The sequence below is a fragment of the Ranitomeya variabilis genome, chromosome 2 (genome assembly GCF_051348905.1).
Source record: "Ranitomeya variabilis isolate aRanVar5 chromosome 2, aRanVar5.hap1, whole genome shotgun sequence".
NCBI classification, from domain to species: Eukaryota; Metazoa; Chordata; class Amphibia; order Anura; family Dendrobatidae; genus Ranitomeya; species Ranitomeya variabilis.
This window is the reverse complement of record NC_135233.1, coordinates 914714202-914739536: the sequence shown is the minus strand read 5'-3', so window position 1 is coordinate 914739536 and position 25335 is coordinate 914714202. Positions and strand designations below refer to the sequence as shown.

The 25335-nt window shown below is 43.7% G+C and overlaps 2 protein-coding genes across 3 annotated transcripts in view; one reads left to right on the top strand and one right to left on the bottom strand.

The window, feature by feature from the left end:
• Nucleotides 1–7989, bottom strand: part of LOC143808197 (transient receptor potential cation channel subfamily V member 6-like) — a 94954-nt gene extending 86965 nt beyond the window's left edge. For both annotated transcript variants that reach the window (XM_077290607.1, XM_077290608.1), the window contains exon 1: nt 7732–7989. In XM_077290607.1, coding sequence (XP_077146722.1) covers nt 7732–7841 — 110 coding nt within the window. In that variant the 5' untranslated portion in view covers nt 7842–7989. The remainder of the gene's footprint in view (nt 1–7731) is intronic.
• Nucleotides 7990–10901: 2912 nt separating this feature from the next.
• Nucleotides 10902–25335, top strand: part of LOC143810020 (uncharacterized) — a 29503-nt gene continuing 15069 nt past the window's right edge. Inside the window, exons 1-4 of the mRNA XM_077292935.1 lie at nt 10902–11146; nt 13694–13844; nt 23324–23417; nt 23577–23695. Coding sequence (XP_077149050.1) covers nt 11136–11146; nt 13694–13844; nt 23324–23417; nt 23577–23695 — 375 coding nt within the window. The 5' untranslated portion in view covers nt 10902–11135. The remainder of the gene's footprint in view (nt 11147–13693; nt 13845–23323; nt 23418–23576; nt 23696–25335) is intronic.

Below are 25335 nucleotides of genomic sequence, written 5' to 3'. Positions count from 1 at the left end.
GCCTGTACTACCGATGGCTGTAGACTGGGCTGGGAGTGTGTGGATGACTGGGAAAGTGGTGCTGCGGGTGGAATTACAGCGGGTCTCTGGACAACAGGGCCAGAGGTTCTTCCACGGCGATCCTGGGAGGAAGCCGAACCAGCTGCGTGTGAGCTGGAGGAAGAGGCAACACGAGCTGAAGAGGTGGTAGCTGCCGCTGTTGGTTGGCCTAGCTCTTCAGTGCGTTTCTATAACTCCGCCGTGTGCCTGGTGCGCACATGTTTCCACATATTTGTGGTATTGAGGTTGCTGACACTTTTCCCTCTTTTCACTTTGTGATGACACACCTTGCATTTGACATAGCAAATGTCATCTGCAACTGTGTCAAAAAAGGACCAGGCACTGCAAGTCTTGGGAGCGCCCTTTTTGGCTTTTGGAAGAGACATGCTCCTAACGGGTGCCAAAGCGGAGGCTGCAGGATCCGCAGTCTTCCCCCTCCCTCTCCCTCTTTGGGCCGTACGGGGAATCTCTTCCTCAGAGCTGCTCCCACCACCTTCCTGTCCCTCACGCCAAGATGGGTCAAGGACCTCATCATCTACACTACCCTCTGCCCCCAACTGCTCCTCCTGGGTAGTCTCAGCAGCAGAGCACGCACCAGTAAGTGGCACCTGAGTGTCATCATCAGCTGATGCGGCCTGCGATGTGGTGACCGGAGCCACTGGCCCACCCGCCTCTTCAGACTCAGAGAGAAAAAGCTGTTGGGCATCACTGCACCCTGCCTCTTCTTCCATTTCTCCAATGCTGCTTGGCTGGCCCTCTGTTTCCAAGCCAAGAGATTCAGAGAACAGAAGTAGAGACGGCTCCTGTCCTGGGCTCTCTGTCTGCCTGGGCAATTTGGCAGGTGGTGAAGAGACAGATGGCTGCTCTCCAGTGCTCTGTGTATGAGAGGATGTTGCACTAATTGAAGTTGATGCATTAGCTGCCATCCATCCGACAACGGCTTCAATTTGTTCTTCACGCAGCAGCGGTGTACGGCGCTCTGCGACAAAGCTGCGCATGAATGACTGTTCCCTGGTGAAAGTGGGTGCTGATGAGTCACCGGTGCCCGCAGCAGGCACAGAATCCCCACGTCCCCTCCCTGCTCCGCGCCCACGCCCACGTGCCTTACTCACTGCCTTCTTCATCTTGGTTGACTGATAAAGATAAGCAGAAAAGTACTAACGGCTTTGTGTGCTTATTCCTGAACAACTCCTAACAGGTATAAGAAACACTAATTTTCTAAAGTGTGGACTAGACTTTAATATGAGCTAATGTGGCCTACACAAATGTAAAGTGGTGTCACTGGTGTGTTTGGTGAACTTTATTATTTATTTATTTTTGGGGGGCTGAACTGACAACAGATAGAGCTGCAGTCACACGGAGACCGTGCAGACAGCCGTAAACGGCGCTGCAAGGCCCAAAAACCCTCCTCTACGTTATCCTATGTAGTGTTTTTCCACAAGTTAGCTGGAGACGGGTGGAAAGACACTAATAGGAATTTTTTGAAAAAATGTGCAGCAGCCTGCACTACTTAAAACAAAATGAAAATTGATTTTGCGGTATGACGCAGTGAAGAACCCTGAGCTGGAGACAACCAGGCTATGGCTGCTCACAGACTACAGGGCGAGCTGCAGTCACACGGAGACCGTGCAGACAGCCGTAAACGGCGCTGCAAGGCCCAAAAACCCTCCTCTACGTTATCCTATGTAGTGTTTTTCTACAAATTAGCTGGAGACGGGTGGAAAGACACTAATAGGAATTTTTTTAAAAAATGTGCAGCAGCCTGCACTACTTAAAACAAAATGAAAATTGATTTTGCGGTATGACGCAGCGAAGAACCCTGAGCTGGAGACAACCAGGCTATGGCTGCTCACAGACTACAGGGCGAGCTGCAGTCACACGGAGACCGTGCAGACAGCCGTAAACGGCGCTGCAAGGCCCAAAAACCCTCCTCTACGTTATCCTATGTAGTGTTTTTCCACAAATTAGCTGGAGACGGGTGGAAAGACACTAATAGAATTTTTTTGAAAAAATTAGCAGCAGACTACACTACTTGGAAAAAAAAAAAAAGAACAGTATGAGGCAATGAACCACCCTCCCTGAACTGAATACAACCAGCTATGGATGGCCTATGTGGCTGCACTCAGACTAGAGAGTGGGCTGCACTCACACACACACACACACAGACCTTGCAGATCGCTGTGAAAACAGCGCTACAAGGCAAAAGCAAGGTGATTAGTAGGTGAACACAGCGGTTGCTAAATTAGCCTTGGAAAAGCACAAAGAAGCAAATCGCTATCTCTAAACTGGCCCTCAGTCAGCAAACAGCATCCTGTCACTAACTGAATTCACAGCAGAGTGAGCGCAAAATGGCGCCAGCGACTTTTAAACTGCATCATGACATCATTTCAGCAGCCAATCACAGCCTTGCCAGTAGTTTCATGCCCTCCATGCTGAACAGGATGTGCCCACACTTGGAATCATTCTCATTGGCTGAATTTGTGCAGTTTGAATCTGGGAACTTCCGATTCCGGTATCCGATATGCGGCAAGTATCGGAATCCCGGTATCGGAATTCCGATACCGCAAGTATCGGCCGATACCCGATACTTGCGGTATCGGAATGCTCAACACTATTCATTACCCAAATTCTTACTTCAAAGGTAAAATTTGTATTAGGTGAAGACAGACTTTCCCATTACTGAGATAGATGTCAGTTGTTATGGATACAATTTTAGGTAGATGGTAGGAACTAGACATAGAGCTTCTCCTTCCTCTTCCTTCTAAAAAGATCGAATCTTATCAGTAGCAACTGCCATCTTCTCTCACCCCTCTGGGAATTTATCTACAGACGTGGAGACGATTTTGACTTCATGGCTGTTTTCCAGAAACATACAGCAACAGGGCCGGATTTAAGAGGTGGGTGGCCCAGGGCCCATTTTGAAGGGAGGCCCATTTTTCAAGGTGTTGCAATATGTAATGCAAAAACACAAAGTGAAACGAACGCAAGTTTATTTACAAAAATCATTTACGCAGAGTAATTCAGGTAAAATAATTCATTTTTTACAATCCGGGCACTTTCCTTGATTTTCATGCTGCAAAATTACTAATGATGTCACTAAAGTCCAATTCATGCAGTATATCTGACCTTGTCAGCCCTTGAAGTCCTGAAAGGGAATTAAAGATTAAAATATGTACATATGTTTGTATGTATGTATATTGTAGAAATTTGGGCTGTCTATATTAAAGACTTCTGCTGGGCTCTATAAGTCAGAGGCTTCTGCTGGGCTGTATATATATGAGGGGCTTCTGCTGGGCTCTATATGTCAAAGGCTTCTGCTAGGCTTTATATGTATGAGGGGCTTCTGCTGGGCTGTATATATATGAGGGGCTTCTGCTGGGCTGTATATATTTGAGGGGCTTCTGCTGGGCTGTATATGTATGAGAGGCTTCTGCTGGGCTGTATATGTATGAGAGGCTTCTGCTGGGCTGTATATATATGAGGGGCTTCTGCTGGGCTCTATATGTATGAGAGGCTTCTGCTGGGCTGTATATGTATGAGAGGCTTCTGCTGGGCTGTATATGTATTAGAGGCTTCTGCTGAGCTGTATATATATGAGGGGCTTCTGCTGAGCTGTATATGTATGAGAGGCCTCTGCTGGGCTGTATATATATGAGGGGCTTCTGCTGAGCTGTATATATATATATATATATATATATATATATATATATATATATATATATATATGAGGGGCTTCTGCTGGGCTGTATATGTATGAGAGGCTTCTGCTGGGCTGTATATATATGAGGGGCTTCTGCTGAGCTGTATATATATATATATATATATATATATATATATATATATATATTAATATATATATATATATATATATATATGAGGGGCTTCTGCTGGGCCGTGTATGTATGAGAGGCTTCTGCTGGGCTGTATATGTATGAGAGGCTTCTGCTGAGTTGTATATATATGAGGGGCTTCTGCTGGGCTGTATATATGTATGAGGGGCTTCTCTTGGCTGCATATGTATGAGGGGTTTCTGCTGGGCTGTATATATACATATATATGAGGGGCTGCTGCTGGGCTGTATATATTAGAAGCTGCTGTTGAGCTGTATGTATATATATATATATATATATATATATATATATATATATATATACACTAGCTGAAGAGCCCGGCGTTGCCTGGGCATAGTAAATATCTGTGGTTAGTTATAGCACCTCACTTCTCTTATTTTCCCATCACGCCTCTCATTTTCCCCATCACATCTTTCATTTTCCCCCTCACATCTCTCATTTTCTCCCTCACACCACTCATTTTCCCCCTCACTCCTCTTATTTTTCCCCTCACTCCTCTCATTCCCCCCTAACACTTGTCATTTCGACCTCACATCTGTCATTTTCCGATCACTCCACTATTTTCCCTCACTCCTCTCATTTTGCACTCACACCTTTTCATTTTCACCTCACACCTCTCATTTTCACCTCAGTATATACATGTTTGTCATCTCCCTTATATATAGTATACACCTGTATGTCATCTCCTGTATATAGTATATACCTGTATGTCATCTCCCCTGTATATAGTATATACCTGCTGTGTGTCATGTCCCCTGTATATAGTGTATACCTGTATGTCATCTCCTCCTATATATAGTATATACCTGTGTGTCATCTCACCTATATATAGTATATATCTGTGTGTCATCTCCTCCTGTATATAGTATATACTTGTATGTCATCTCCTCCTATACATAGCATATACCTGTATGTCATCTCCTCCTGTATATACTATATACCTGTAGGTAATCTGCTCCTGTATATAGTATATACCTGTGTGTCATCTCCTCCTGTATATAGTATATACCTGTATGTCATCTCCTCCTATATATAGTATATACCTGTGTGTCATCTCACCTATATATAGTATATATCTGTGTGTCATCTCCTCCTGTATATAGTATATACCTGTATGTCATCTCCTCCTATACATAGCATATACCTGTATGTCATCTCCTCCTGTATATACTATATACCTGTAGGTAATCTGCTCCTGTATATAGTATATACCTGTGTGTCATCTCCTCCTGTATATAGTATATACCTGTATGTCATCTCCTGCTGTATGTAGTATGTACCTGTATGTCATCTCCTCCTCTATATAGTATATACCTGTGTGTCATCTCTCCTGTATATAGTATATATCTGTGTGTCATCTCCTCCTGTATATAGTATATACCTGTGTGTCATCTCCCCTGTAAATAGTATATACCTGTGTGTCATCTCCTCCTGTATATAGTATATACTTGTATGTCATCTCCTCCTATACATAGCATATACCTGTATGTCATCTCCTCCTGTATATACTATATACCTGTAGGTAATCTGCTCCTGTATATAGTATATACCTGTGTGTCATCTCCTCCTGTATATAGTATATACCTGTATGTCATCTCCTCCTATATATAGTATATACCTGTGTGTCATCTCACCTATATATAGTATATATCTGTGTTTCATCTCCTCCTGTATATAGTATATACCTGTATGTCATCTCCTCCTATACATAGCATATACCTGTATGTCATCTCCTCCTGTATATACTATATACCTGGAGGGAATCTGCTCCTGTATATAGTATATACCTGTGTGTCATCTCCTCCTGTATATAGTATATACCTGTATGTCATCTCCTGCTGTATGTAGTATGTACCTGTATGTCATCTCCTCCTCTATATAGTATATACCTGTGTGTCATCTCTCCTGTATATAGTATATATCTGTGTGTCATCTCCTCCTGTATATAGTATATACCTGTGTGTCATCTCCCCTGTAAATAGTATATACCTGTGTGTCATCTCCTCCTGTATATAGTATATATCTGTATGTCATCTCCTCCTGTATTAGACCTCGTTCACACGTTATTTGGTCAGTATTTTTACCTCAGTATTTGTAAGCTAAAATGGCAGCCTGATAAATCCCCAGCCAACAGTAAGCCCACCCCCTGGCAGTATATATTAGCTCACACATACACATAATAGACTGGTCATGTGACTTACAGCTGCCGGATTCCTATATGGTACATTTGTTGCTCTTGTAGTTTGTCTGCTTATTAATCAGATTTTTATTTTTGAAGGATAATACCAGACTTGTGTGTGTTTTAGGGCGAGTTTCGTGTGTCAAGCTGTGTGTGTTGAGTTGCGTGTGGCGACATGCATGTAGTGACTTTTGTGAGATGAGTTTTGTGTGGCAACATGCGTGTAGCAACTTTTTGTGTGTCGAGTTGCATGTGACAGGTTAGTGTAGCAAGTTGCGTGCAGCAAGTTTTGCGCATGGCGAGTTTTGCGCATGGCGAGTTTTATGTGTGGTGCCTTTTGAGTATGTGCAAGTTTTGTGTGAGGCAACTTTTGCATGTGTTGCAACTTTTGTGCATGTGGCAATTTTTCCGCGTGTGCAAGTTTTGCATGTGGCGAGTTTTCCATGAGGTGAGTTTTGCACGTGTGGTGAGTTTTGCATGTGAAGAGTTTTGCGTGTGGCGAGTTTTGAGCGGCGACTTTTGTGTTTCGACTTTTATGTGGCGAGGTTGGTGTATGTGTGGTGAAATGTGCGCTGAGGGTGGTATATGTGTTCGAGCACGTGGTAGTGTGTGGCGCATTTTGTGTGTGTGTTCATATCCCCGTGGTGGTGTGGTGATTATCCCATGTCGGGGCCCCACCTTAGCAACTGTACAGTATATACTCTTTGGCGCCATCGCTGTCATTCTTTAAGTCCCCCTTGTTCACATCTGGCAGCTGTTAATTTGCCTCCAACACTTTTCCTTTCATTTTTTCCCCATTATGTAGATAGGGGCAAAATTGTTTGGTGAATTGGAAAGCGCGGGGTTAAAATTTCACCTCACAACATAGCCTATGACGCTCTTGGGGTCCAGACGTTTGACTGTGCAAAATTTTGTGGCTGTAGCTGCGACGGTTCAGATGCCAATCCCGGACATACATACACACATACACACATACATACACACATTCAGCTTTATATATTAGATATACGAGGGGCTGCTGCCGGGCTGTATATATCAGAAGCTGTTGCTGTGCTGGCTGAATATAGAATAGAGGCTGAGGGACTGTATAAAGTGTTTACACAGCACTATACTGTAAACAGGTCCACACTATGTAGATACAGTATACACAGACACACTGTAATACAGGATATAGTGTGGACGGGTGCATGTCTTCAGAAGCACGGGCTGGGCACAATGTTGGACATTTCAATGTACTGGGCACTGCAATGTACTGAGCACTACAATGGCAGATTTGCAATTTTCACTCATAAATATCTATTGCTGTACAGGCCCGGTGTGCCCGGTGTTCTTAGCTGTTGGCACTATAATATTAATGCTGAATATAAGAGTTTGCTGGCACATGATTTACAGATCTGGCCAGCTTAGTTGAACACACAATCATGAAACTGATGGTGAAAGATCAAAAAAAAAGTTGCAAAGATAAGACCAATGTTTCTGCTGCATTTTTTTAAACATCTGTCTACCTAAATTGACATCTGTTTTTGTACATGACCCTGAATATTACTGTCCCATCTTCATGACCATTCACCACAACCTGCTATTGCATTAGATTAATTAACACTTCATGTCGGCCATTGCTGGGTATTGCAGCAGATAATACATAATATATTAAGGACTTACCCTTTGTTTCTGTTGTCCTGGTAGTTCTGCATATTGATTATACTCTTTCCAGGAGTCATTTTGCCAACTGTATTTGCAGACCAGATGTTCCGACATTGATCTCTTTTCATACCTCTGATTTTCCCATAAAGAAATACGTTCTTCTCTGACTTAACAGAGTCAACATGTCCAAAAGGGATTCTCTATGTCATCTAACAACATGTCCTGCGGCCTTTCTGCAAGGTGTGTACAGTAAACAGATGTGCAGTAGTGGTCGTATTTCACCATCACTGCGGTGTTGTTCACATCACATACAGATCAATGCTGGAGCTGACAGCTTGACTGTGAAACAATTATCAAAATAAAGTGATTCATAAGAGAACAGGTTGCGTGATGCCACAAGAGAAGAGTGCAATATGGCCCTCAGCGAGCTTCAGATGTCCCCTTCTGTTCTAAGTTCCTAGAAGACAGGGCCTCGAAACACATTCCAGCTGGAACTGTATGTGATTGCCATGTGAATTCACATAAACAGGCAAGGTGACAATCACACCTGAAAGTCAAGTGTTCACGAGACGTGGAAGTGGGGAATATCAAAACGATGAACAAAATACTGGTAGTTCAACTGTAACATCCATTCAGTTCAGGGTGAAAAAAATGTGGCTATTTAATTGCCCAAACTGGCGACGTTTCAACTAAGGATTGTGGCTTGAATAAGGCTCACAATACGGAGCCGAAACTTTGCCATTTTGGGCAATTAAAGAGCCACATTTTTTCACCCTAAACTGGTGATCTGCCTTCGTTTTTTGTCTGTATCTATCTATTTATCTATTAATCTATCCATCTATAATAAAAAGATGGGTGGAGCAGCAGCAATAGATGAATGATAGGGCGCAAAGCCTCCCAGGTGCGACCAGTCCTCCAATATATACAAAAAATAGAGGCACCATTCCAAAATAGAAAAATACAAAAATATTAAAAGGCCCATAGTTAATGGCGACGTTTCAGTGAGATTTAAGTCTGAGCAATGTAGGCTGTAATTACGGACTGCCTCACTCAGTCGCAGTAGTGTACAATGAATATGCTAAACATGGCGCGGACAAGTGGCGCTATAGAGTTCTCAATTCCTCTTTCTCTCTGAAGAGGTAATTTGTATGTTAAATTTCTTAGAGGAGCATTGCATGGCAAATATGCCTCCTTACCTTTGCCTGCCATATTCGGTATGTCACTCTCCAAAACGAGAAAAGTTACCACTTAGACCTCAGTCCAAAGCCTCTCGCCTAGCCAAATCAATTCTCATACTTTGCACTGACGAGGGCCAATAGCCCAAAACACCGTGTCTGCGAATTGACTTTCTGATTTGGATTTTATCCGAAGTAATATTGCAAGATTCGTTAAAGAGTAGATATTGATTTGTATCATTCCTGCTTCTAACAGGTGGCACTATAGAGTTCAAGTCCTCTTCCTCTCTGGAGACACAATTTGGATATTACATTTCCCAGAGGAGCATTGCACGGCGAATAAGCCTCCTTACTTTGGCATGCCAGAGCTGGCATGTCACTCTCTACGTGGAGAAACATTACCCCTTAGACCCCAGGAATAGAGGCAGTGATCATGTAATGTACCACGTGTCTACTACATCCAAAGCATCCCTTATCGTTATAAGGTATTAAAAATGGTCTAACATTTATTTTTCCTCTCTCCAATAATAATTGGATAGTATTTTTATTTCCCATGTGCAATCAATACCTCTGTTTTAAACATTAATACTAAACAGCGTCTGCAAATATAGCATTTTGTCTGTGTAGACAGGGGGGGGAACTGATTTCTAAATTTTTCTTTTTATTAGGAAAATGACAAATAATGGAAAAGATCTTCTAAATCCCCTTAATAGCAAACTCACACAGCCACCATGTAGAATGCATTGTTTACATGGGACTGTATTTACTTGGTACTCTTACCTAAGTCGTAAACCCTGTGTGTCCATTTATTCCTAAAAACTGCACCTACAATGTATCGCAAGTAGTGTTGAGCGATACCGTCCGATACTTGAAAGTATCGGTATCGGAAAGTATCGGCCGATACCGGCAAAGTATCGGATCTAATCCGATACCGATACCCGATACCAATACAAGTCAATGGGACTCATGTATTGGACGGTATTCCTGATGGTTCCCAGGGTCTGAAGGAGAGGAAACTCTCCTTCAGGCCCTGGGAACCATATTAATGTGTAAAAGAAAGAATTAAAATAAAAAATATTGCTATACTCACCTCTCCGACGCAGCCTGCACCTTACCGAGGGAACCGGCAGCGTTGTTTGCTTAAAATTCGCGCTTTAACTTCCTTACGTGAAGTCCCGGCTTGTGATTGGTCGCGCGCCGCCCATGTGGCCGCGACGCGACCAATCACAGCAAGCCGTGACGTAATTTCAGGTCCTTCAGGATTTTAAAATTACGTTCCGGCTTTGTGATTGGTCGCGTCGCGGTCACATGGGCGACGCGACCAATCACAAGCCGTGACGTCACGGGAGGCAGGAGACGCGCGCATTTTAAAATGCGCGCGTGTCCAGCCTCCCGTGACGTCACGGCTTGGGATTGGTCGCGTCGCCCATGTGGCCGCGACGCAACCAATCACAGCAAGCCGTGACGTAATTTCAGGTCCTTCAGGATTTTAAAATTACGTTCCGGCGTTGTGATTGGTCGCGTCGCCCATGTGACCGCGACGCGACCAATCACAAAGCCGGAACGTAATTTTAAAATCCTGAAGGACCTGAAATTACGTCACGGCTTGCTGTGATTGGTCGCGTCGCGGCCACATGGGCGGCGCGCGACCAATCACAAGCCGGGACTTCACGTAAGGAAGTTAAAGCGCGAATTTTAAGCAAACAACGCTGCCGGTTCCCTCGGTAAGGTGCAGGCTGCGTCGGAGAGGTGAGTATAGCAATATTTTTTATTTTAATTCTTTCTTTTACACATTAATGTTGTTTCGATACCGATACCCGATACCACAAAAGTATCGGATCTCGGTATCGGAATTCCGATACCCGCAAGTATCGGCCGATACCCGATACTTGCGGTATCGGAATGCTCAACACTAATCGCAAGGTCATAAAAATGGATTGTGCTCACATCAGCTGTGACAGTATTAATAATGGATGTATACATTTTCTGTACCTGCCCTGCACAGATGGCAATGCAGAATGCCTGAATGGACTGAAGAGGAATTCATTGATAAGGAGACACATGGATCAGCGGAAATGACGACGTGTTACCAAGTAACAGATATTGTCCCTGGGGAAACTAGATCCATGGAGTCTTCCTAAACGTCCCACAGTCACCGCACAAAGCCGGCAGCAGTGGGTCCGCTATGGTGAGCACGAAGAACAAAGAGGTTCTGCAGATGAGAGATACACAGTGAAGAAAGGAGACATGTCAGAAAGGTAAGAAAGCAGGAGGAGAAGTTCTGTCTTATTTCTGTACCATCAATTGGGAAAGCAAATGAAAGACAATCTGCTGCTACGGGATTAAGTGTCTTATTCAGAGCTGAACAGCTGATAGTGGCTGAAATGAACGGAAAAAATTGTCTCTTTAATTGAACGTTCGATCTAATTAAAGTAACCTTAAACTTTAGATGGCGGCTTATTTAGGAGAGTTTTTATATGAGCAGATTTAAGTGCCTTTGGAAATAGATTGAAATCATTTCTTCAATTCAAGCACCATTTAGAAGTCCTTGGAATGAAGTTTTTATTTTACCGCTAAATCTATTTAGTATCGCCTGGCCCTGAGAGCTGCATTATCCCTAATAACGGCTAATTGCTCCCCGGAATGTAAAAATACAATGTTATCATTTTGAGCTATGCAATTCCATTACATCTCATTCAGAATAGCCTTGAAATAATGTAACATTAAATGCGTGTAATAAAATCTGCATTACGTTTCACTTTACACCAAATGCACAGCCGAGCCGTACGTTGCCTTGTAATTGTGAGATCCCCGGATGCCATCGCTATCACTTGTTGTAAAGCCTGGATCACACAGCAAGTACTAGCAATAATGCAGATTATAGTACAGGCATCGTTCATATTTTCTTACATCCGACTATATAATGTAGAATTGCAAAGAGGGAACAAAATTGTATCTGTCAAAGGTTGACATTGCACTATAATCTCATAGATCGCACTATTTGCATAGGTTAGTGGCCCTTCACTTTAAAAGAGAACGCTTATGAAAAATGCATGGTGCAGTACGGACAGAAACGATTGTATTGCTGTAGTGAAGACAGTCACGTATTTATACTACCAAAGGAAGTCACTAGAAAGTCCCTGGACAGAAGAAAATATCTGAAAACGTCAAGCGTGAGTGGTCTGTAGTTTGCAGAGTATGACCGGAACAAGGAGACCTGGAAACTGCACCGTGTACTAGGGTTTATTCCAATGAGACCCTTTGGATAGTGGTCTGGTTCCTGTCCTGGTTGTACAGACATGTGACGACTGCAGCCAATCCAAGCAGGGACAACATGGTCACATGACCTTTCTCACAGAAGAGGAAGCAAGGAGGAATCGGAAGACTGGTAGAAGAAGAATGGGTGTTTATTGGCAGCTGACTGTTCATCATCATCATCATCATCATCATTATTATTAATATTATTATTATTTTTTGTGTGGGTGCCGAGCTGCTTTAAAAAATATAACCCCTTGAAAATAAACTGCTGATCACAGGGAAGATATTTTTTTTCAGCAATTATATTAAAGGGCAACACTTTCAACTTCTCCTTAGCCAGACATTGCTGCTTAAATATTGCACAAAAAAAACACTCAAAAACTGAGCAGTACCTTCTAACACAATAAGTGAAAGCTGCTACGACAGCACACTAAAGAAACGAAAGAATACAGCTGCACTCTGCCCCCATACCTCATATAATCTGCATACATTTGCATACAGGGCTTTACAATGTGAATCTATTGACACATTTATATCTTCTATCTGTTGCTGCATTCTCAGGTAATCAGCATTTTTATTCATATGCACATGAATTATTAAGTGCTCTGGACATGACTGAGCACTTATCATTTCTCTGTCTCCCCAGGTTGTTTCCCCGCCCAGCACCAGCCTCTTTGACTTGATTTATAGCTTACTCTCTGAATCCCCTGCCTGATGTCACATAGATGGTGAACTATCAATCAGGCTGGTGCTGGCTGGGGAAATGAGCTCTGGAGGCAGTAGCTCCTAAAGTTCTCTGTCATTCCCAGGGGACATAACACCTACTGTGCATATAAACTTAAAGCTAATTACTCAGGAATGTAGCAGCAGATAGATGATATAAAGGTGTCTTTGGATTTACAGTTCATAGACCTGCATGCTCATATATGCAGTTTGGAAGTTGAACCCTTTCACATACACCTTCAATAGCTGTCACATGAATTTTCATTCTGGGGACAGGCTTCTGGCTCTCCCCATGCACATGCCCACTCGGCATAGTAGAATATGCATGTGTTCCCCTTCGTGCTTGAGAGATCTAAAGTCTATCACATTTGTCACATGTAAAACTTGAGGTTGTAGAATTTGGAGGTAGTCATCAGACTATGCAGAAGGCCAGAAGGTCCCATACACATAAGAAGACGCCAGTATACAGATTGCACATAATTTAGGGGAAGGGAGGCTGCGTTCGATTTTGTATTCAGGCCCAGCAGCCTTTGTCAACGTCAATGTTTTATCTAGTCATGCAGGAGTAATCTCTGCCACATTTGTGCTACAGGCCTCAGAAATAGATGATGTGGCATAGAAAAGACTGTTTTCAGCTTCCTTTTTCTCCGGTTACTTATTCCTAGATGAAACTTTTCTAATGATGTGATTTGTGAAATGGAATATTGTGCATTCGCAGAAGGCCGACATCTGTTTGAGGGACAAGCATGTTGACTCGGAATATAGTGCTGAAATTAAGCATAGCTTGTGATTTCCATGCTCCGCTTATAATATTATCTCTTCAGCTCCTCAGGTGTGAACACAAGCAGCAACAGCTTCTCTAAATCCTATTCATCGCACTGCTCTGATCTAAGCGAAACCAACACGTCTTTACCAGTCTTGTCAAGAAACAGACGAGCATTGCAGCAGAGCTGTGATTCCGGCATTTCCTCCCCGGTGAGAATTTTCTCATTTCCATATGTAGTATACTTATAATGACATGGGCGCGCGAATACCTGAATACAACAAAATATCTTGTGGCTTTACAGTCTTATTCTCTCCAGCTGAGTGCAAGCGCTACTCCATATTAACACATCTCTCCTAGGTCTGCTAAGGAACTTATACAGGATATTGTTCCAATGTCACAGTGTCCTAGGAATCTATACTATAAAATGATCACAGAATTTATAAGGGTTGTATCAAAGTCATCAGTAAAGTTGAAGAATGACCTTCGGCAGGAACCTATGGCACCTATGGCAGCACATACATTCATCTTTCTATTGTAAAAGAGTTTGAAGAAATATATCTGATTTATATTTGGAGCCAAATATCCTGACACTTGGCCTTTGCATTGAGTGGTATTGTGTGCCCATTCTTGTCTACTTTTAGAAACATTATCAGTGGTTGAAAAGACCATACAATATCAGATGATTGCAATCTGATAAACTCTAAGGATAATTTTTGGGCTATAGAAGTGAAATTCAGAGGTGACTGTAAAATGTTATGTTTCAAAAAACAGGAAAATATATAGTTTAAGATGTCAACATATTGAGTTGTTAATATACCCTTTTATTAAAGAAAGCTTAATTAGAGAAAACTAAGCAGACCCTTTCTGAATCATATTACATGATAAAAAAAATCTGTTCCTTACAAGGTCTTACAATTAGGTAAACACAGTGTTAGAATGACCAACATAAGACAAATTTTCCTAGGAAAATTATTTATTTACCAAAAACTACGCCACAAGGCAGAAGTAGTGTTTGAAAAATTGAGTACAGCCTTACTAGTTCCATAGGCATTAGGAGGATAAGTGTTATGGTTTCCAATGGCAAGGAAACATCAGAAGCATAGAATAAACGGACAAGCTCTCGGGTGATGGAAACTAGAGCTGACCGCGATGCTAAACCTACACACCACACTAGAAGTACCAAGGGGGCATTCCTGCGTTGTCTCTAGATGCCGCGCGCCAGCCGGAGAACTAACTACCCCTGGTAGAAGAAAACACAGTCCTGGCTTGCCTCCAGAGAATGTCCCCACAGGAGATAGCAGCCCCCACATATAATAACGGTGAGAGCAGATGAAAAGACACACGTAGTATGAAAGCAGATTTAGCACAGAGAGGCCCGCTAACTAAATAGCAGAAAGATACAACAGAGGACTTCGCGGTCAGCTGCAAAACCCTTCAAAACACCATCCTGAAATTACCTTAACTCATGTGACAACTCATGCCACTGGAGTGGTAATTTCAGCCCAACTAGAGCTTCCAGCTGCAGAGATTCACATAAGTGCAAACTGGACAAAACATACAAAAATAGACTTAAGGACTAAAGTGTCCAACTTAGCTGAGCAGAAAACTGGGAGCAGGAACATGCAACAGAATCACTCTGGATACATTGATGGCCAGCATTAGAATGACTGAGGAGCAAGGTTAAATAGGATACTCCCACATCCTGATAGGAACAGGTGAACTGAGAAGGCAAAGCTTGCAGGACACCAGTACCACAAGAGACCACCGGGGGAGCCCACGAACCGAATCACAACAGATAAGTAGCAGTCATACTCCAACATGACTTAATTGTGGCACACAGGGTAAATCTTACACTAGTGGACTTTCTTCCTTGACATAGCATTATCTTATCATTGATATGAAGGAAAGTGTTCTCCTTTCAGGTGCCTCATCGCGTTATGTATTTTCCCTTCATTCCTCACGGAATACCAGAAATTAAGTAGTAAACACTAAACAGACTATCCCGAGTTACTATTGACTAAACATTAGAATATCATTTGACATTTAATTTGAAGAAAACAGACAATTGTTGACAGTAAAAATATAATAGAAAAGCAGGGCATCGGAATTTTAGTGTACGTGCCAGTGTATAGACTGAGTTGCTATTTGTGAGCTTTCATGTTACATAAGCCTTCTGTCTTTCTTAGTACAGTTATATTTCACCTATTATAGCACGATATCTTGTGATATACTAATCATATTTTTGTGTGTGTGTATATGTGTATCTATTTACACTGTTTTATGCTGGCTTAATGAGTGGTCTTACAATGGACTAATGTCAGCTGACACTTTAAGGGTATGGGGGTCCTTCATACTGATCCTCGGGGAGAGGTCAGACTGTCCATCACTTTGTTCTCTCGGAGATTATCCACCTGCTGAGATCTGTCGGCAGCTTTCTTTGCACAGGAGGGCACAGGCGAGAGATCACTCCTGTGTAGGGAAGAAATGGGCGAGATGGCTTTCAGCTGAATGATTGGCCATAGCATCTTTCGTCTTACAGCCATCTAATGTGTATGGCCGGCTTTACTGTAGGTTTTAATTTGACATCTACATAAAACTTGTACATTTTCCCTTGAAGGCCACGTTCACACAGCAGTATTTGGTCAATACTTTACAACAGTATTTGTATGCCAAAATCAGAAGTGGAACAATCAGAAGAAAGGTATAATAGAAACACGTCACCACTACTGTATTTATCACCCACTGATGGTTTTGGCTTACAAATACTGATGAAAAAAAACCTCATCAAATACTGAACGTGTGAGCGTGGCCTATCAGTGTTTTCCTTATAGTACTCTTTTTTTTTCTCACACTTTAAGGGTATGTGTCCACGTTCAGGAAACGCTGCGTTTTTGACGCAGCGCTGAGCCGCAGAGTCAAAAACGCAGCGTCCAGATGTTACAGCACAGTGGAGGGGATTTAAAGAAATCCCGTCTCCACTGTGCATTAAAAAACGCATGCGTTATTCCCGCAAAAACGCACATGCGGTGCGTTTTTTCAGAACGCAGCATGTTGCTACAATGAGCAAAACACGCAGGAACACCGCAGGTGACCTGCCAGTATCCTCAGGTGCATTTTTGGTCAGGATTTTACCTGCATAAAATCCTGACCAAAGCCTGAAGCAAACCTGAACGTGGACACATACCCTTAAACGTACTGATAAATTATTTGCTGCTTGGGAAATTGCTCCATGTGCACCTGTTGTGTAAATAAATTGTAATGTGAATCCCACTGCAACACTGTGAATATGCGGGTCTTATATAAGCCACATATTATAAATTCTGTAGTACAGCTATTGCAGGAAACCCTTTGAATTTAATGGGCAGCAATCATTTATCTAAGGCCGGGGTAACATGAGCATACATTCTCACTCGAGAGAATTGAGTCGATTATGAATTGATTAAACTCTGAAGGAGATTGGTCAGAGTGTCAACTTAATGTGATCGGATTCTCTAAGCATTAAAAAATCAGAGCACAATTATAGAGAAGATGGAGAACTTAACTTCTCCATCTTCTCCATTGTTTGACGACATCAGAGTGCAGTCCGATGCTTAAGAGACACTTATAGACTTGAATGGGTGAGCGTGATCTGAATATTGGATGTACTCACAAAATGCTGCGATTTTTTTTTCTCATGCTGAATTGACATGAGAAAAAAAATGAAGATCTTCACTTCCTCATAGTATAACAATGGTCTGAGCGTTATCCGATAAACATTAAATTACTAATGCTGTTATTTCAGTACCTACAGTGGGGCAAAAAAGTATTTAGTCAGTCAGCAATAGTGCAAGTTCCACCACTTAAAAAGATGAGAGGCGTCTGTAATTTACATCATAGGTAGACCTCAACTATGGGAGACAAACTGAGAAAAAAAAATCCAGAAAATCACATTGTCTGTTTTTTTAACATTTAATTTGCATATTATGGTGGAAAATAAGTATTTGGTCAGAAACAAAATTTCATCTCAATACTTTGTAAAATATCCTTTGTTGGCAATGACAGAGGTCAAACGTTTTCTGTAAGTCTTCACAAGGTTGCCACACACTGTTGTTGGTATGTTGGCCCATTCCTCCATGCAGATCTCCTCTAGAGCAGTGATGTTTTGGGCCTGTCATTGGGCAACATGGACTTTCAACTCCCTCCGAAGGTTTTCTATAGGGTTGAGATCTGGAGACTGGCTAGGCCACTCCAGGACCTTGAAATGCTTCTTACGAAGCCACTCCTTCGTTGCCCTGGCGGTGAGCTTTGGATCATTGTCATGTTGAAAGACCCAGCCATGTTTCATCTTCAATGCCCTTGCTGATGGAAGGAGGTTTGCACTCAAAATCTCACGATACATGGCCCCATTCATTCTTTCATGTACCCGGATCAGTCGTCCTGGCCCCTTTGCAGAGAAACAGCCCCAAAGCATGATGTTTTCACCACCATGCTTTACAGTAGGTATGGTGTTTGATGGATGCAACTCAGTATTCTTTTTCCTCCAAACACGACAAGTTGTGTTTCTACCAAACAGTTCCAGTTTGGTTTCATCAGACCATAGGACATTCTCCCAAAACTCCTCTGGATCATCCAAATGCTCTCCAGCAAACTTCAGACGGGCCCGGACATGTACTGGCTTAAGCAGTGGGACACGTCTGGCACTGCAGGATCTGAGTCCATGGTGGTGTAGTGTGTTACTTATGGTAGGCCTTGTTACATTGGTCCCAGCTCTCTGCAGTTCATTCACTAGGTCCCCCCGCGTCGTTCTGGGATTTTTGCTCACCGTTCTTGTGATCATTCTGACCCCACAGGGTGGGATTTTGCGTGGAGCCCCAGATCAAGGGAGATTATCAGTGGTCTTGTATGTCTTCCATTTTCTAATTATTGCTCCCACTGTTGATTTCTTCACTCCAAGCTGGTTGGCTATTGCAGATTCAGTCTTCCCAGCCTGGTGCAGGGCTACAATTTTGTTTCTGGTGTCCTTTGACAGCTCTTTGGTCTTCACCATAGTGGAGTTTGGAGTCAGACTGTTTGAGGGTGTGCACAGGTGTCTTTTTATACTGATAACAAGTTTAAACAGGTGCCATTACTACAGGTAATGAGTGGAGGAAAGAGGAGACTCTTAAAGAAGAAGTTACAGGTCTGTGAGAGCCAGAAATCTTGATTGTTTGTTTCTGGCCAAATACTTATTTTCCACCATAATATGCAAATTAAATGTTAAAAAAACAGACAATGTGATTTTCTGGATTTTTTTTACTCAGTTTGTCTCCCATAGTTGAGGTCTACCTATGATGTAAATTACAGACGCCTCTCATCTTTTTAAGTGGTGGAACTTGCACTATTGCTGACTGACTAAATACTTTTTTTCCCCACTGTATATAGAGCCATTAATTTCTATAGTGTTTTACAGAACATCTATATATATAAGAGGCATCGTGATTACTCGCTAATCCCACCCCCTGCACAGTAGCTCCACCCCCCACCACATCACCACACATAATCCCGCCCCCCACCCCATTACCACACACAATCCCGCCCCCACCACATTACCACACCAACACATTACCACACACAATCCCGCCCCCACCACATTACCACAAATAATCCCGACCCCAGCACATCACCACACATAATCCCGCCTCCCACCACATTACCACACACAATCCGTACCACATTACCACACAAAATCCTACCCCACCACATTACCACACATAATCCCGCCCCCCACCACATTACCACACACAATCCGCACCACATTACCACACATAATCCCGCCCCACCACATTACCACACATAATCCCGCCCCCCACCACATTACCACACACAATCCGCACCACATTCCCACAAATAATCCCGCCCCACCACATTACCACACATAATCCTGCCCCACCACGTTACCACACATAATCCCGCCCCCTCACCACATCACCACACATAATCCCGCCCACCCAACAGATCACCACACATAATCCCGCCCCCCCACCACATCACCACACATAATCCCGCCCCCCACCACATCACCACACATAATCCCGCCCCCAACACATCACCACACATAATCCCGCCCCCCACCACATCACCACACATAATCCTGCCCCCAACACATCACCACACAATCCCACCCCCCAACACATCACCACACATAATCTCGCCCCCACCTCATTACCACACACAATCCACACCACATTTCCACACATAATCCCGCCTCCCCACCACATTACCACACATAACCCCACCCCCTCACCACACATAATCCCGCCCACCCACCACATCACCACACATAATCCCACCCCCAAAACATCACCACACATAATCCCACCCCCCCACCACATCACCACACAATCTGCACCACATCCCCACACATAATCCCATCCGCCCACCACATCACCACACATAATCCCACCCCCCACCACATCACCACACATAATCCTGCCCCCAACACATCACCACACATAAGCCCGCCCCCCAACACATCACCACACATAATCCCGCCCCCTCACCCCATTACCACACATAATCCCGCCCCTCCACCACATCACCACACAATACCGCCCCCACCACATCACACTCGCTAATCCCGCCCCCTGCACAGTAGCTCCACCCCCCACATCACCACACATAATCCCACCCCCTACCACATCACCACACATAATCCTGCCCCCCAACACATCACCACACATAATCCCGCCCCCCCAACACATCACCACACATAATCCCGCCCCCACCACACACACTCGCTAATCCGCCCCCTGCACAGTAGCTCCACCCCACCACATCACCACACATAATCCCACCCCCACCCAATTACCACACACAATCCCGCCCCCACCACATTACCACACACAATCCCGCCCCCCACCACATTACCACACACAATCCGCACCGCATCACCACACACAATCCCGCCCCCCACCACATCACCACACATAATCCTGCCCCCACCACATCACCACACATAATCCCACCCCCCACCACACATAATCCCGCCCCCCAACACATTACCACACATAATTATGCCCCCCAACACATCACCACACATAATCCCGCCCCTTCACCCCATTTTCACACATAATCCTGCCCCCACACCACATCACCACACATAATCCCGCCCCCCCACCACACATAATCCCGCCCCCCACCACATCACCACACAATCCCACCCCCCAACACATCACCACACATAATCCCGCCCCTCCACCACATCACCACACATAATCTCGCCCCCCCACATCACCACAGATAATCCCGCCCCCACCACATTACCACACACAATCCGCACCGCATCACCACACACAATCCCGCCCCCCACATCACCACACATAATCCCGCCCCCACCACATCACCACACATAATCCCACCCCCCACCACACATAATCCCACCCCCCAACACATCACCACACATAATTATGCCCCCCAACACATCACCACACATAATCCCGCCCCTTCACCCCATTTTCACACATAATACCGCCCCCACACCACATCACCACACATAATCCCGCCCCCCCACCACACATAATCCCGCCCCCCACCACATCACCACACAATCCCGCCCCCCAACACATCACCACACATAATCCCGCCCCTCCACCACATCACCACACATAATCTCACCCCCCCACATCACCACAGATAATCCCACCCCCACCACATTACCACACATAATCCCCCCACCACATCACCACACATAATCCTGCCCCCCCACCACATTACCACAGATGATCCCGCCCCCACCACATTACCACATAATCCTGCCCCCCCACCACATTACCACACATAATCCCACCCCCCACCACATCACCACACATAATCCCACCCCCACCACATCACCACACATAATCCCACCCCCCACCACATCACCACAGATAATCCCCCTACCACCACATTACCATACATAATCCCACCCCCCCCATATGAGGCTCCATCCCTTCACATTACCACACGAGGCTGTGTCCCTCCACAATACCACACAATGCTCCATCCCCCCACATTACCACACGAGGCTCCGTCCCCACACATTACCACACGAGGCTCCGTCCACACACATTACCACATGAGGCTCCATCCCCACACATTACCACAAGAGGCTCCGCCCCCACACATTACCACACGAGGCTCTGTCCCCACACATTACCACACGAGGCTCCGCCCCCCACATTACCACACGAGGCTCCGTCCCCACACATTACCACTCAAGGCTCCGTCCCCACACATTACCACACGAGGCTGCGTCCCCACACATTACCACACGAGGCTCCATCCCCACACATTACCACACGAGGCTCCGTCCCCACACATTACCACACGAGGCTACGCCCCCCCACATTACCACAGGAGGCTCCGTCCCCCCACATTACCACACGAGTCTCTGCCCCCCCACATTACCACATGAGGCTCCGTCCCCCTACATTACCACACGAGGCTCTGCCCCCACACATTACCACACGAGGCTCCGCCCCCACACATTACCACACGAGGCTCCACCCCCCCACATTACCACATGAGGCTCCGTCCCCACACATTACCACTCGAGGCTCCGTCCCCACACATTACCACACGAGGCTCCATCCCCACACATTACCACACGAGGCTCCGTCCCCTCACACATTACCACAGGAGGCTCCGTCCCCCCACATTACCACACGAGGCTCCGCCCCCCATATTACCACACAAGGCTCCGCCCCCCCACATTACCACACGCAGCACTTCCTTTCTATGTAATTCAACCACTTCAGCCAAGGTAAATGTACATTTAATTGCATCCGCATTCTCCCAAACAAAATTGAATGTTGTCATTATTTACTTTAGTTTAATCACCAGCAGCATTAACTAGATAGCAATGAGCATGCCGAGCGTTAGCTGGCTGGAAACAGCTAGTATATTACTATTTGTATAAAAACCCCTGGTGTAAAGACCACTAAAATAGTGTTCACAAAAGTCATTGCCTATGGGGATGCTCACAATCTATAAGTGATAGGAAATAGAGAAGAAGTCGTTATTAAAGTTTGATCTAGATGGTCAAAATTATATTTAAATGAGCTCTGACTGATTACAAATAATAAAAGAAAAAGGTGCCCACCCTCAGTGATTCCCCACGGTGCTGTTCCAGGTCTAATCCAGACCCCGCTGTTTTGTGCTTCCCAGTCTCATTCTGCTGTAGATCACCATGGTTAAGATTCTTTCTTTTTTGACTGGCCTGAGCCCTTTCAGTATGACTTTTCTGATATGGCCTTGCTTTTCTTTGAAAGCTTTTAGTTATTTATTATGTTTTATAATATCCACAGCGCCCCTAAATAGAGAGTAGGCACGATGTGTACTGAGCCTATGTGATCAGTGTGTTTTCTGGAACGGTGCTCTGATGCCACAGACTATAATGAGCTTGGTCAGAGTTATGCTAGAATTCTCCAACCTGATGTAAGTAGTGAAGGTTGAGTATATTGACTTTCATGTCGGATGCTATAAGGGTGCCCGTGCTGAATGCCGTCATTTAGTTCTTCTTTTAATCAAAACAGAGGTAACTTTTACTTGCATATTTAATCTCAATTGTCCTTGTGCGACTTTGGTGATTTCAAGGTGTTGCTTTCGGAGGTTTAATCATTTTCAAGTGTTCTGTGAATGCACATGAAAACACTTCAAAACATAATTAGCTCTTTCTTCTCCGTATTTAAAGCTTCCATGTGACGCGTTCAAATATCTAACTTGGCACAAGTTGAAAGAACATGATGTACAGGGGACTCAAATTCGTTGTCCTAGAGTGAGAGAAGGTAAAGTAAGAAGCCTCTTATCTGCACAAAGCATTAGCTAAAGTCTTACAAAAATGTTTATCCACTCAACCATACATCGTTTCCGTTATTACTATTAGCAGATGAATACCGTGTAGCTGTTTATTCTTTAACGTGTGCATACATTTTATATGAACACAGGGCCGACGGAGGATGAACTTGTAATAAGAGGAGAGGCTCATCTATTCCAAGAAAGGACACAAACGAACGATAAAGAGATATGGAGACAGAGACTGCAAGAGAACTGGGAGAATTGTCTGGTAAGGCTAAGTACTCTTATTTCCTGGAGCTGAAATCTACCATTATCTACGGTATTATAGGTATAGTATAATGCATCTCCTGCCACAATTGCCGTCTCTGGCAGCCCAAATCATAAATGCTTGCTTTATAACAGTTATTAAATATCCTCGTAAATCAATTGTGAATTTAAAACAAAACAGTAAAGCTATAAACAATGATTGGACAGTCACTAACAATAATTAGATAAACCTGCAAACAAGTGGCTTAGATTAATGGCACTTCTCAAACTACAAACTAATCCAAACAGAACAAGGAAGCATAGGCCAAAAAGTAAAATAAATCATCTTTATTAACAATAAATCTAAACTCAAACAATAAAAATAGAGATACAAATACAAAAGGTACTGCCTAAAGAGGTAGTACACCCATATCTAAATAGACAAGTGTCATCATACAGAGCCTATCTTTAAACCAAAGTGCCCATAATACTGCCAAGAAAATAATTCCAAGTAGGAGCCCTTACACAAGTTTCAACTGCAGACAAAAGTCTAAGAATGAGAATCAGCTAGCATCCACCTAGTTTACTAACTAAACGAGAGCAGTTTATTATAGTACTCATCTAGCTCAGAGCATAGGCGTAGATATACTACAGAAAAAAAGTATATGACGTAGGGGACAGCTAGCATACACCTGGTTGGTTAATTAAATAGAAGCAGTTCATCATCACAGTACTAGTTTAATTTAGTGCATAAAAGTTATATATGAAGAGTAAGAGACCGCTCACATAAACCTAATTGGCTGATAAATTCAAAGCGGTTCATTATAGTATTGGTTTAGCTTAGTGCATAGACTTGATATACAGGCAATGTATTGAATTCACTTACTACTAATGCTGAATTATATTGTAAACATCCCTAATTACTGGGCCAGAAAAACCGTTAAATAAATGTGCCTAGTGCTGGTACATATAGTGTCTACAAAGACTACAATAATTGACAATATGCCATTTGCAAAAGAGTCACATGTCTAATATATGGCAGCAAATAAAATGACAGCAATTGAGAATAGCAGAGTAATCAGTAATGTGATAATGTGCAAAACTAAGTACAGGGTATACAACCTAATTAGCCAGTAAAGATCCCCAACGCGCGTTTCGCGTGCGGCTTCTTCCTGGGGGAGTTTCCTGTGTAAATAACAATAAACTTTATACCCGGCTATTTGCGCTCCCGTGGGTGTGGGATCCAAGGCTTCTTATTATCCAAAAAGGTTTTTATTATTTCTCAAGAAAAAGTACATACAAAGTACACCCACAGGAGCGCAAATAGCCTGGATAACACTCCTATGGTTACTTGGTCCGAGTGACGTACTAGCTACCAGGGATTTGCAGCATACCGACCACAGAAGAAATCCACCTTTGAACAACTAATGGTCCCAAGTGACCTATATGCAAGATATCAAGATTTATAAAAGGTGAGTGCCACCTATATTCACCTACGACTTTATTATACATTTGCATTTAGATGGGTGAGCTTTTTTCCTTTCCTCCCCTTTTACCAGAAACTGTGTATATAACAGTTATTAGATATCCTTGTAATGAATTGTGAATTTAAAACAAAACATTAAAGCAAAGCTATAAACAATGATTGGACAGTCACTAACA